Source organism: Triturus cristatus, chromosome 4_2 (assembly GCF_964204655.1).
Source record: "Triturus cristatus chromosome 4_2, aTriCri1.1, whole genome shotgun sequence".
Lineage (NCBI taxonomy): Eukaryota > Metazoa > Chordata > Amphibia > Caudata > Salamandridae > Triturus > Triturus cristatus.
Genome location: NC_140586.1, coordinates 941861510 through 941874543, shown reverse-complemented (window position 1 = coordinate 941874543; position 13034 = coordinate 941861510). Strand labels below are relative to the sequence as shown.

The window sequence follows — 13034 nt, the reverse complement described above, 5'->3', positions numbered from 1 at the left end:
CGGCACTATACGTAGTCTACAGCACCGTCTTCCTTACTTGTTTGTCAAGCAGTTCGAAGGTTACACGCTACTTAGTGATAACAGAATTCTATTAAGCCTCTCATTAACATTAGTACACTAGTACACTAACCTGTCCGTCAGTACCCCGGTACTTAACTCGGCAGGATGGGGAGGCGCCGACGCGCATAGCGCGATGGTCTAAATACACACGCTCTGTCGCGTTCAATTCCTTACGTCATAACCGAGCGCCCGAGCATCATGGGAGTTGTAGTGTTTTCCACTGAATTTCAGTGTGGGCTAAAGATAGTGGGCAAAAAGAGGGGTTCTAACTCAGCTCACTAATGTACAAATAATGGGGGCTGACTTTTTCATTTATAGTGCCACTTATTGTTATCTGTGTCAGTGTTGAATATCTCGAGTGAAACTCAGGCGCTGTTCTGCATAGGTTAAGGGCTTCTTTGTATTTGCAAGGTGACACCTCATGTTGTAGATTAACGAAATGGTTTGCACGCGTCCTAAGCGTTCTGACTCAGACAAAAATACAAACAACAGTCAGGACACCTAGGGGGACCAAAATTCCATCCTCTGTGGTTCGTTTGTAAGAGCCTCACTTTCTTGTATGTAATGGGCCCCTTTATGGAACAGTCCTAGCCCTCCTAGTGATTTATCTTGTCCCCGCCACTGAATTCTCTATGCAAAACAAAATGCATTAGTATGAACCTATAATGCTACCCAGGGTATATCATCATTCAATCCCTGTGTATCACTCTTGAGTTTGTAAATCCATTTTTGTTCTTTCTGAAAAAGGAAACGTGTAATGTCAGTAATGTGTGAAGGGATATACGGTTGTTCCAGCACTACCCACTTCAGGTCTTCTGTCACATGTCTATGTAAAAAGGAGATGATTGGTCAATGTTGTTGATTGTTTTTTGCACCGAATGGTGCTTTTATGTTCATTGATGCGCAGTTTGATTGTGCGCGTCGTCGTCCCTACATATCGAAGATGACAGGGACATGTGATCATGCAAATGACCTTCTCTGAATTGCAATTTGTGTGCTTTTTTAGGAGCCATGGTCTCCCAGTGCCTATATCCACTTGTTTAGTCTGTTGAGTTTGTGCACATACCGAGCAAGATCCACAGGGAAAATGGCCCTGCACTGCAGGTAAATTCCACAAAGTGTGGGCTCTTGTTGTTGTTGTTTTCTTGGGTCTCGTGTGTACCAGGCTGTCACGTATGCTATTGCCTCTTTTAAAAGAAAAGAGTGGAGATGGCACCGCCTCTGATCCAATTTGTAAAATACGCCAATGTTTGCGTATTGTTTTCTGTACCTGATTAGTATAGGTACTAAAAGTGTGAACAAAAGTAAGTCTAGTCAATGTGGGTTTCTTTGTTGGCAAATCTAGAAGGGCCTCTCGGTTATTGTTGGAGGCTCTCTTCCATGCTTTTTTAACCAGATGTTGAGGGTAACCACGTGCTTTTAGTTGTGTTGACAGATTTCTCGCATGTCTTTGAAAATTTGTCAGTTCAGAACAATTTCTCCGGATACGGAGAAACTGTCCGACTGGCAAGTTTTCTCGCAGAGCCTTTGGATGATGACTTTCAAAGGTCAAAAGTGAGTTTCTGGCCATTGGTTTCTTGTATAGTTCACTACCAAGGTGGCCGTTACATGGATATATAGAGATATCCAGAAAAGGTAAACATTTCTTAATGTATTCCACTGTGAATTTGAGAAAAGTATTTTGTTGATTTAACCACTGATGGAAAGCTGTGATATCTGGTGTAGTGCCACGGAAGACCACCAGGATATCGTCTATGTATCGCTTCCACAGCAATATCCGTTCTCTGTATGGGTTATGGTGGACAAGCACGTGATTCTGTTCAAAAAGATGCACATACAGATTAGCTAACGAAGGAGCAAAAATACTGCCCATCGAAGTGCCCGAGATTTGAAGATAAATATCTTCAAATCTAAAGAAATTTTCAGTCATTGCAAGTCTGGCACAATCGAGAATGAACGGTATTAAGATGCCTTGTTTGAGTAAGTTTGGGTGTTTTGGGTGTCAATGTTGTTCCACTGATGCTCGACTGGAAGAGAGACAACCTGCACCTCCGGAGGGATTCCAATTTTGACGTATACGTCAAGCATGGTTTTGGCCCTATAATGTTTTGCACATTGTGGCATAAATATACGAGGGACAATGCCAAGCTACAATGGCCACTTACCGGTTCGTTTGATGAACAAAAATTTAATTTCTTCCAAGACAAATTGTTCGCTAAGAAGGGCAGGCAGTCGATGTTTGTTTCTCTGAGAGTGTGGCAGAAGGAAGAGAAGCAGCGACGTATGAAAACAGAGAACGAGGCCCAGAGGAGGCAGACGCAGACTATAACGCAGAAAGCAGTGGTCTACAAGAGGGAGAGAGTAGAGAAAGGAATAGAATGTGCAGACAGGAAGTTCCGCTTACAGATTGATAAATGCTATGTTGCGACAGAGGAAGGGGATGATTTTGTTGAGGAGTTATTGGATGCTCGCCCTCTGCCCCCTATGCCCCTCAGCGGATATACCCCACAGTCCCTTTGTCCCAGTCTTCGGCCCCTAGTGTCGCCCCCTCTGATGCCTCGGTGTCCGGCTCCACTGCCACGACCCGACCCCCCCTTAACGCTCCTACGCATCTGCAAGTGACGGGGTTGGGAGCCGTTCACACTCCTGTCCTGCCTATCAGCTCCAGCGTTCCTGCACTCCCTTTTACCCCTACAGCACTGCCCCCTCCATGATGCCTGTTTCTGCTTCCGCCCCCTCCCCTTTGGGTACGATGCCCCCCAACTCTGTCGCATGTGGAAACGCCTGAGCGGGGGATGCTTGAAGGGACCGCATGGAGAGAGTTCTGGTGGGTTCTGCGGTGGGTGATGAGGAAAAGACAATGGTGGAGAATCAAGCCACCCAGTGGGCTCAGAATGTGATTTATACCGTGGAAGATGTGTGGAGTGTGATGAAAGATGATGAGCCGTTTGTACAGCAGCTGGCTCTCAAGCACATGTCGGCCACACTGATAGGGTTGTGGGAGCAGCGCTTTCAAGGTGTTGCACCGCAGATTATTTATGACATAAGAGACAGGGTGTATGAGACAGGTATGGCTCCGAATGAAGTCTTTAGCAATGTGACAACATTAGTGGGGTACTGAAGCAGACTGCTCCAGATGGTTCCGCCGATAGGGGCGCAGCACCCTATGAGGGAAGTCCATTCCATTTACCATCCTGAAATTCCAGAACTGCACAACTCCACGCACACGATAATTAGGCCACTGGTGGATGCTCGGTTCCAGGAACAGTGGATCTATACTCCTTGGAAGAGGAGTGAGGTCCTATCTTTAAAAAGCCAGTTGCCAGATCCCTGTAAAAACCCCACCACGTATTATAAAGAGTTGACGGAGGCGGCCTCCTCCACTGTGATGACGTTGGCTGACATAGAGTTATTTTTCGGCCTGCTGGTGCTGGTAGATATATGGCAGCAGGTCCACACGCAGGATCATACTCTGGAGTTGGGGGGAACATGGGATGAGATCAGGACATGGGATAAGGAGCACAAGCCCGGCGACAAGCTGAAGGTGGAGCTACTGGCCTTACCGGGTCGTATTATAACTTACATGCACTCCCTTATCCCGCCGAAGAAGGTGGATTGGGATAAGTTGACTGTGTGCCGCCAGAAAAAGGATGAGAGTGTGTTGGATTTCTTTACTAGATTCGAAGGGGTGTTCCTAGATTTTAGTGGTCAGGACTTGTCCCCGAAGGGTGGCATTCGTTTGTTTGTTAACAGATTCGTCACTAATTTGCTTCCCGAGATCGCATCACGGTTGCGGGCGTCGGAAAGTACTTGGACGACATCATCCCCGTCCGTGATTTTGAGTATGGCTCAGTATTATGAGCATAGAGAAAATGAAGAGAAAGAGAAGGTGGAGAAAAAGGCAAAGGATCTGAAGACGAGAGTGTTTTTGCAGCAGGTTGTGAGGGGCAGAAGAAGAGGGTTGGGTCAGACCAGCGGCTATTCCGGTCCAATAGGGGTGGCTCTTCCAGTGCACCCCTTGGGATTAACCAATATGTATATTGTAAAAAGGAGAGACATTGGCGGGATGAGTGTCCTGAGAAAAACGGAGAGGGGCCGAGGGTATAGAGGACGTGGAAGAGGAGGACGAGGCTGAGGGGAGATGCAGTCAGGGGATGCATAACCCCATAGACAGAGCTGGAATTATTTTGATGACCCGCAAAGCCGACAGTACTATCACGGACTATGACATGGATAAGGTGATTGGATTGTCTCACAGCTAGATCCTCAAAACCCCATCACTTTTAGACACAGATGGGAATATGGTGGGTAACAGCCTCCAGGGGGATTAGAATTCCTTGGCCTCTCTAAAGAAAGCCCAAGTCAAAGTGGCTTTACACGGCCAGGTGATGACGGAATATCTCAGAGCCAATGGGGCACCTAATGGCCTGATAATCCTGACTGCGCCACGCATCTTCCTTGATGACCCAGTGTTCAGTAGAGAATGGAGCCAGATCGCGTGGAAATGTACCCGGGTCTGGCTCATCCTGATCATTAGCACGGCGAAACGCCTCTCCGAGGCACTAATCATCAAGATCAAGATAGCCGAAGATGGCCTGAAAGCAGGGATTAGCATATCAGCATTTAAATCCCGCCTGATGGAGATCAACACTGAGATGAATGACCATCGCGACTACCTGCTCCAGCAGAAAATATCCAAATTACAAAAGGACGTGAAAAAACTTGATAGTGAGAAAATCTACCCCTACACCAAAGACGACTACCAGACCACAGACGCAGACACTCTGTCTGATGATGGATCAATGTCCTCAAACAACTCATTGAGGTCAACCTTCAGTAACTCGAGTGACAGGAGCTGGGGCAAAAACCAGAATACCGCGGGTTTGCTTCCTGCCGCCACTGCACATACCAACCCCGATGTATGGATACCATCCCACACCATACCCACCGCAGGGTCCCATGTGGTACCCGGGGTTCCAAGGACCACCTCCAGGCTATCCCTAACCTGGCTTCCCACAACCTTTCTTTCCAAACCCACCACCTCCTTTTCAGTACAGAGGCAAGGGGCGAGGCAGAGGAAAAAGAAGAGGGCAGAAGCAAGTTCAGTGGCAGGACGGCAGCCAACAACAGCAGAGACAAACCAGGAGCATGACACATCCAAGACCCTAGTGGTCAATTTGTCGAAAGGAACCTTAAACGAAGACGAGACCGCAGCACTGGAACTAGGACTGGGTTTCGTCCCCACACCGAAGGAGGACAAGTTCAGAATGAACCAAGAACTCCACCAACTCTTTAGGAAAATACGACTACAGGCATACTTCCAAGGAAGACCGGCCCTGGAACATCAGGACTCAGGACTACATCACCCTTCTAAATTCACACCGACAACAGCGATGGTCCCCAGCGAGGTCTTGACCTTCAAGAAAGCGGTACTGAAAGAGGCCAATCGATTGGAACAGGGCGCCACTTTCAACAACCTACTGAACCGGCTGCGCCGGGGTTTGGACTCACTGAAGGAGGATGGGACCATCATCATAAAACCGGCGGACAAAGGGGGTGCCACTGTCCTCTTGGACTTTGACGACTATGAAGCAGAATGTGCTAGACAACTGAATAACACCAGATACTAATGGAGAATGAGGGATGACCCAACGGAACAAATATCGAAACAGATCCGTATTACGGTGAATGAAGCCAACACAGAGGGCTCGATCTCCTCACAAGGAGCGGCCTTTTTGGTAAATGACAACCCAAAGATGCCATACTTCTACATCCTCCCGAAGATACACAAAGGAGTCCTCCCTCCCCCTGGATGACCTATCCTCTCCGGGATCAACTCTCTCCTTGAACCCCTTAGCCAGTTCAGTGACCACTTTCTGCGCCCTTTGGTACAGGCCACCACAGCGTACCTAAAGGACACATAGGACGTACTCAACCTCATAGAAGTGATCAATGAGGAGAACATCAAACCCATTGACCTTCTGCTCACCTTGGATGTGGAGGCACTATACACGAACATTCCCCAGGATGCCACCATTGAGGTGGTAGGACATCTCCTCAAGGACACAGATCTACAATCAGACACCCCAGCGGACTTCATTATGGACCTCATCACCATAGCCCTCAAGAACAACTTCTTCATGTACAAAACATCAATCTTTCACCAGGTACAGGGCACCAGCATGGGCAGCACCTTTGCGCCAAGCCTGGCAGGGCTGTACATGTCATCATTTGAGACCAGGAATATCTTCTCCGACGACAACCCATTCAAAGACAACCTCATAACATGGAAAAGGTATATAGATGATGTGCTGATCCTATGGAAAGGACCCAGGACCACATGTGACAGCTTTTTAGAGTGGATCAATGGACTCGACCAACACCTCCGGTTCACCTGCACCATAAGTGAGTCCACTATTCTGTTCTTGGACCTCAAAATCATCCTTGAAGAGGGCACACTCAAGACTACTCTGCACAAGAAAAACACTGACTGCGACAGTCTGCTCGAATTCCGGAGCCACCACCCTAAGGCCTTACGTGAGAACCTTCCGTATGGCCAGTTCTTGAGGATACGACGAAACTGCACCACCACCAGGGACTATGAGGTGGAGGCTGACTATCTGGAGCAGAACCTTCTGGATAGACACTACCCAGCCAAGGTGGTAGAGAAGGCGAGGAAGCGTGCCAAAAATAATAACAGGCAAGCCCTCCTAGAAACCAGAGAGAAAGAATCTAACAAACCCCTCACGTGCATGACCACCTTTACACCCCTGTCCAACAAGGTGAAGAACATCATCAGATGTAACTGGAAAACCCTGAACAGCGACACACTGGAATTGGCACAACCACGTTTTGCGTTCAAAAGGACGTCCAACCTTAGGGATATCCTGGTCCACACACGCCCTCTTAATAAGAGGAGGAACACTCAGGACACCACACTCTGGAACTTGCCACCAGTTTCGGGACACCACCCATGCGGCAATTGTCATGCCTGCCCAACCACCACGCAGACAAAAACTCTAACTTTGGGGCATTTCACATAGGAACAATGGGGCCATACCAACTGCAACACCAAGAATTGTGTTTACCTTATCACATGCCCATGTGGGCTGAGATATGTCGGCATGACATCACGCCCAGTGAGGACTCGCATTAGCGAGCACAAGAGCACCATACAAAGTGAAAGGGCAGCAACTAAACTGACAAACCACTATCTCGAGCACAATCACAAATGTGATGAGATGACTTGGACTGTCTTTGAAACGAAACCTGGCTGGGACACACAGGACCTCCTACGTCAGGAACAGCGGTGGGTGTTCCGCCTCCAAACACAGATCCATGGACTGAGCGACGAAATACCGTGGGTGGAACTCTAGACTGTGGCAAAACACTGATAACACCACGACATGGTAAAAACAACGTGGTTATCTCCATTGACATCCAGAAAAACACACACACACACACACACCACCCTCCTACTGGGTGTCACCATACAGCATCCACCATGGGTGCTCCACCGGTTGGGGTACATGGTATGGTGTACCATCTACCATAGGTACCTGGACTGTATTTTTATACATAGTCATTGACCATAGTCTTTACCTTTCAGAGTGGATTACACGAGCGTCTTCACCTTTGTGCAATTCCCCCCCCCCCCCCCTCTAGAGTTATTGTCAGTCGGCAGGTTATCACCTAGCACTGAACTCTGCTGCCCCTTATAGAGTGCCACTAATGTGCGCAAACCACAATGACAGCAGCAGCTGCATAGGGTGTTTCACCTATCCCTGTGCACGACTGTTTAATCTTTTCCATTAGATCACGTGCGAGTAAAGAGTTAATATCAAATGCCCCCTCTTCCCCCGGGGGCACCACGGGCTGCCATCATCCCAGACACTGGCCGACCGTCTTCCCCCGGGGGGCCAGACGGACTGCCATTATCCATCACACTGGCCGATCTACCGCGCATGCGCCGAGCAGTTTACAGACTCTCTCTCTGGCACATGCACAGATAACTCTCACGCATGAATAGGCACAACACTTGTTGAGAACAGGAAACAGGAGACGCCTCCGGCCCCGATTCCAGCCTCCTATTTAGAGCAGACGGAGGCCCCCAGTCTCCTCTACACTCAGGCAGCCGCTGGCGAGTGTAGGTGCACAGGACCAGGCACCCGTCATAACCGTATGTAAACCTACAACCTGTTGGTTGGGATAGGCGCACCGCCTGTTGCACGCCTAAAACCTTGCTTATTACGCCCCCGCATTTCCAGGGCCAGCCTGTACTTTAATATTGCCTGCATTGTTTTTTCAGTCCAAATGATATGGGCATAACCAGCGCCACTTAGCCGTGGGACACATCTCCCGTGTAGTGAGAGGGTAAGCAGTAACACGCCCCCATCTGCGAGCAGGCCTTTTTTAACTTTAAATATGTTCTGACGAACGTCTAGCCAGTCAGTAAGGGGTGTACACTGGACTTGGTGGCGCAGCCGCCGGTCGGGCTTTGACTGCACCGCATTGTGGCATCAACAGTGACTATTCTGCTGAGGCGGGGGCACGCAAGGCGCCCTGCGCCCTCTATCACTCTGCACCCCTTACTGCAAAGGGGATTAGGCAAATTAACAACATTTACAGGCGCACAGGCGGTGGATCAGGGGTGCTACTGTCATGTCTTCACCACGCCTTACTATGACAATATGTGATCTGATCGCCCGCCATTTGAGCACTTATTTTTGCCTGCAACGCTGTAATTATTGTTATGAACGTGTTTGTGTTCAAATATATTTTGGTCTGGTCACGCTGTCGGGTCCGCCCGCCAGTGATCTTTTCTGCAGCATCACTGGGCCAACAGGCACCTGACGCAAGAGTTTCCTTTTCTCTTCCCTTTGTTTCATCCCCTTTTCAGGTACCGCTTGGAGGCCTCTACCTACAGAGATTGTGGACCCCTCTAGATATAACTTCCTAGGGGCCACCCCTAGCTACCTGACACAGCAACGGGGTTACCACTACGGAACCCTTTTTCTTTCTGACGTGCACTTTCACTTTCCTTTTTATGTCCTGAAGAAACGCTACTGATCACTAGGACATACATAGCATGAAACATGTCGACCTTGTGTTTAGTTACACTGGCACATTATGCCTTATTGTGACTCACTAACCCTTTGGTTTTTTAACCTACCAGGGGTACCACACAAATAAATAACCCACTAGTGGAAACCCCTAGGTAATTTTATCCACCTCCGCACGCACCTCACCACCACTTCTCACTGGATCCCTTCCCCCCCCCCCGCACACCCACACTCACCAAACAGCTTTTCTCTTTGTAAGATCTCCATAAAAGAGACCCTTCAGGGGCCCGTCAGGCATTGCAGCGCCGGCCCGACGAGGAGCAACAAAAAGCCCGATGATGAAGCATGACATCCTTCGGTGTGTGTGAGGGCAACTAAGAGGCAAAACTTGGCCCTTCCCTTCAGAATTGGATCCTTGATACTGGGGATGAACCTCTGCCTCTCTCCCCTTTTTCGCCCCCTTTTTTCTACCTCTCCCCTATTCTAGTCTTTACCTCCTCTTTCAGATTGGGTGACATACCGCACCCTACACCAGGAACGGTGTCCCTTATGATCTAGCTCACAGCTAGAACAGCCAGGGACAGAGTGAGGGACCAGTCGTGGTGCATATAGATCAGCGTGGACCCTATGTCACCGCTGATTTACAGGGCACCACAGAAAAATTTCTTATTGACACAGGGGCTATGAATAGCTCTGTTTCCTATTCACTGGTCCCAGCGGCAGCTCTGTCTGGCCAATCTAATGTATCAGTGGGTTTCTCAGGCGTACCAGTAGTTAGCCTCATTTCAAAGCCTCTGTCCTTGACCATTGGCCCCTTCACAGTTGATTCACCTTTTTTATTGACATTCAATTGTAGGGAAAACTTGCTAGGGTTGGATTTGTTAAAAAGATTACATGCCACAATATCTTGTTCTCCTGATGGTGTCTACATGACTGTAGGACCTCGGGAGGCCCGTGTAAAGCAATGTCTCGCCAAGGATGCCCCGCTCCCAGCTGAATTTAAAGATGTGCCACATACTTTGTGGGCCACAGGTGACACGGATGTGGGACTACTCCAAATTCCGCCGGTCTCCATTCAGATTAAAGAAAATGCCAAATTGTTACGCATTCCCCAGTACAAAATTTCACAAGCAGGAGAAAGGGCTTTACTGCACATAATACAGGATTTGATTAAGTCCGAGGTGGTTGAAGAGACAGTGGCTAATGTATGCAAAAGTCCCATTCTTTCTATTCTCAAGAAGGCACCCTCAGATTCATCTGATACTCACCCTGATGTTTACCGCTTTGTGATTGACCTGAGCGAGGTCAATAAGATTGTGGTTCCCCAGTACCCTGTGGTCCCAGACATTACCTCGATTCTGACAATGATCCCCCCCTCGGCCAGGTTCTTTTCTTTTATAGACTTAAAGAACGCTTTCTTTAGTATACCAATACATGCAGAGAGTAGGTTTCTTTTCGGCTTTCGCGATAGCCGGTCGAAGCTTTAGGTTCTGTCGTGTTCCACAAGACTATATAGAAAGCCCTAATATTTACAGTCAAGCTCTGAAAGCCCAATTGGATTCTCTAGAAATCCTGTTTGGTAATGTGCTACTGCAGTATGTGGACGACCTTCTCGTGGCATCAGACACTGAGGACGGTTGCAAAGCTGCCACAGTTAAATTACTGTTACATTTGGCACGACACGGACACAAGGTGGCCCATTCGAAATTTCAGTATTGTCGACAGGAGGTCACCTACTGGTGAAGGATGGTTGCAGACTAACACCTGAGCGCATTACTGCTATTGTTAACATACCTGCCCCTAAGACCCAACGCGAGGTACACACGTTTATTGGGATAACATCGTATTGCCGGCAATGGATCCCTAACTACTCCCTACTAACAAAACCCCTTCTTTACCTAACCACCAAAGATGTGCATGAACCTTTGCCTTGGACACCTGCATGCCAGCAAGCTTTTGAGCAATTGAAAGTTGATCTTTGCTCTGCGTCTGTGCTTGGTACTCCTGATTACCAGAAGCCTTTTGTGCTTTACGTTCATGAGGCGGACGGTTGCACACTTTCTGTTCTAACACAGGGTTTTGGTGGTAAGCAGAGACCCTGCGCCTACTTCTCAGCAATGCTTGATAATGTCGCCAGAGCCCTCCCAAGCTGCTTAAAAGCTGCCGCGGCGGTGGCAGTTTCTATCAGACAATCGGCCGGGCTCGTTTTTAACACTGACCTCACAGTAATGGTACCGCATGCTGTGGATTCACTTTTGAATAAGACAAAAACGCAACACCTCACCAGTGCGCGTCTCACTGGATATGAGCTCACCTTATTTGCTCCGCACATTGCCATCAAAAGATGCGCTACCTTGAACCCAGCCACATTACTACCCCTCCCCTCAGGAGAAAAGGACGGTGACGTCCATGTTTGTTTGCTTTGGACCGAGGAGGAAACGAAGGGATGGGTAGACCTGACTGATGTTCCCCTATCTGACCCCCAAGGGGAACTATACATCAATGGCTCTTGTTTCAAGTTACCAGATGGCACCACCACTGCAGCATATGCGATAACAACGTTACAAACTGTAGTTTAGACATCCCGTATCCCACATCAATCAGCTCAAGCAGCAGAGCTGGTCACCCTTCTTAGGGCCTGTGAGTTAAGTGAGGGACTGATCGTGAATATCAATACCGACAGCCAGTACGCCTTTTGGGTGGCCCATAATTTTGGATGCCTCTGGGCGGAGCGAGGTTTCTTGACTTCGCATGGACTGTGAATGCAGAACAGCCCATTGATACACAGATTGTTGTCTGCATTGACACTTCCCGATAAGTTAGCAATAATAAAATGCAGTGCTCACAAAGCCATAACAGATAATGTCGGGAGAGGCAATGCGTTTGCAGACCAAACAGCCCAGACAATAGTATGTTTGAAGATACACTGAAGAGTGTCAAGGAAATACAGAGTGAGGCAACCCCAGATGAATTGGCAGAGTGGGAGGAAAGGACAGGGTGCTTGAACGAGGAAGGGTGTTGGACTGACTTGTCAGGGAAACAGAGATGGTTGTTGCCAAACTCGTTCGTGCTTCCCGTTGTCACTATGGCCCATGGCCCAGCGCACATTAGTGCCAAGGGAATATGTAAGTTACTGGACCCGGTATGGCAGAATGATAACATTACTAAGGTAGCCGTAGGAAGGTAGGATCTGACTGCATGGTTACCCTCACTTTTTTCCTGGTGTTTTGCTGGTTTTTGACTAGTCTGACTGGTATCCTGCTAGTCAGGACCCCAGTCTATCTACTTTCTCCCTTTAATTGGTAAGTCTGAACTTTAGGTACACTCCAGATTGGATTCTGGGGTACCCTTGTCAGTCCCTAGTATATGGTACACAGGTACCAAGGGCATAGGTACCCCGGGGGCCTCTCATGGGCTGCAGCATGTATTATGCCACCCATGAGAGACCATTCAAACTGACATCAACAGTTTGCTACTGCGAATTGTGTAAGCTGATGCTTGTACCACTTACTCAGATATAGTATCCCTATATCTGCACATATATCACTACACTTAAAACCTATCAGTCACCCCTATGGCAGGCCTTATCAATCCTGAAGGCAGGGTGCTGGGTTTTACGTGAGAGGGTGCTCCTGCATGAGCGGGGCCCCTCTGCAGCGTTCAGAGTCCATTCTCTGGGGCTGTCTGTGATGCAGCCATACATATATGTTTAAGTGCATTATAACCTCGCGGTCAATGCTAACTTTGGAACGGCTGCCCAGAAACATGTTGTGTTTGGTGTCAAACACCTTGGAATCATACCTCCACACCAGTAACTGGTGTGGGAGGTATGATTCCTCCCTTCCACGAAGACATGCGTGGGTCACCGGTCTACCCGGTACCAGCTTTCTTAGCTCGGGCAGCACAAAATGG

The 13034-nt window shown here is 48.5% G+C and overlaps 1 protein-coding gene across 1 annotated transcript in view; it reads left to right on the top strand.

The window, feature by feature from the left end:
• Positions 1 to 13034, top strand: part of LOC146839007 (uncharacterized) — a gene marked incomplete at its 5' end in the record, with an annotated part of 251706 nt that overhangs the window by 8799 nt on the left and 229873 nt on the right. Inside the window, 3 exons of the mRNA XM_085599999.1 lie at positions 1457 to 1614; positions 4413 to 5658; positions 6007 to 6227. Of these exons, the coding sequence (XP_085456125.1) occupies positions 1457 to 1614; positions 4413 to 5658; positions 6007 to 6227 (1625 nt within the window). The remainder of the gene's footprint in view (positions 1 to 1456; positions 1615 to 4412; positions 5659 to 6006; positions 6228 to 13034) is intronic.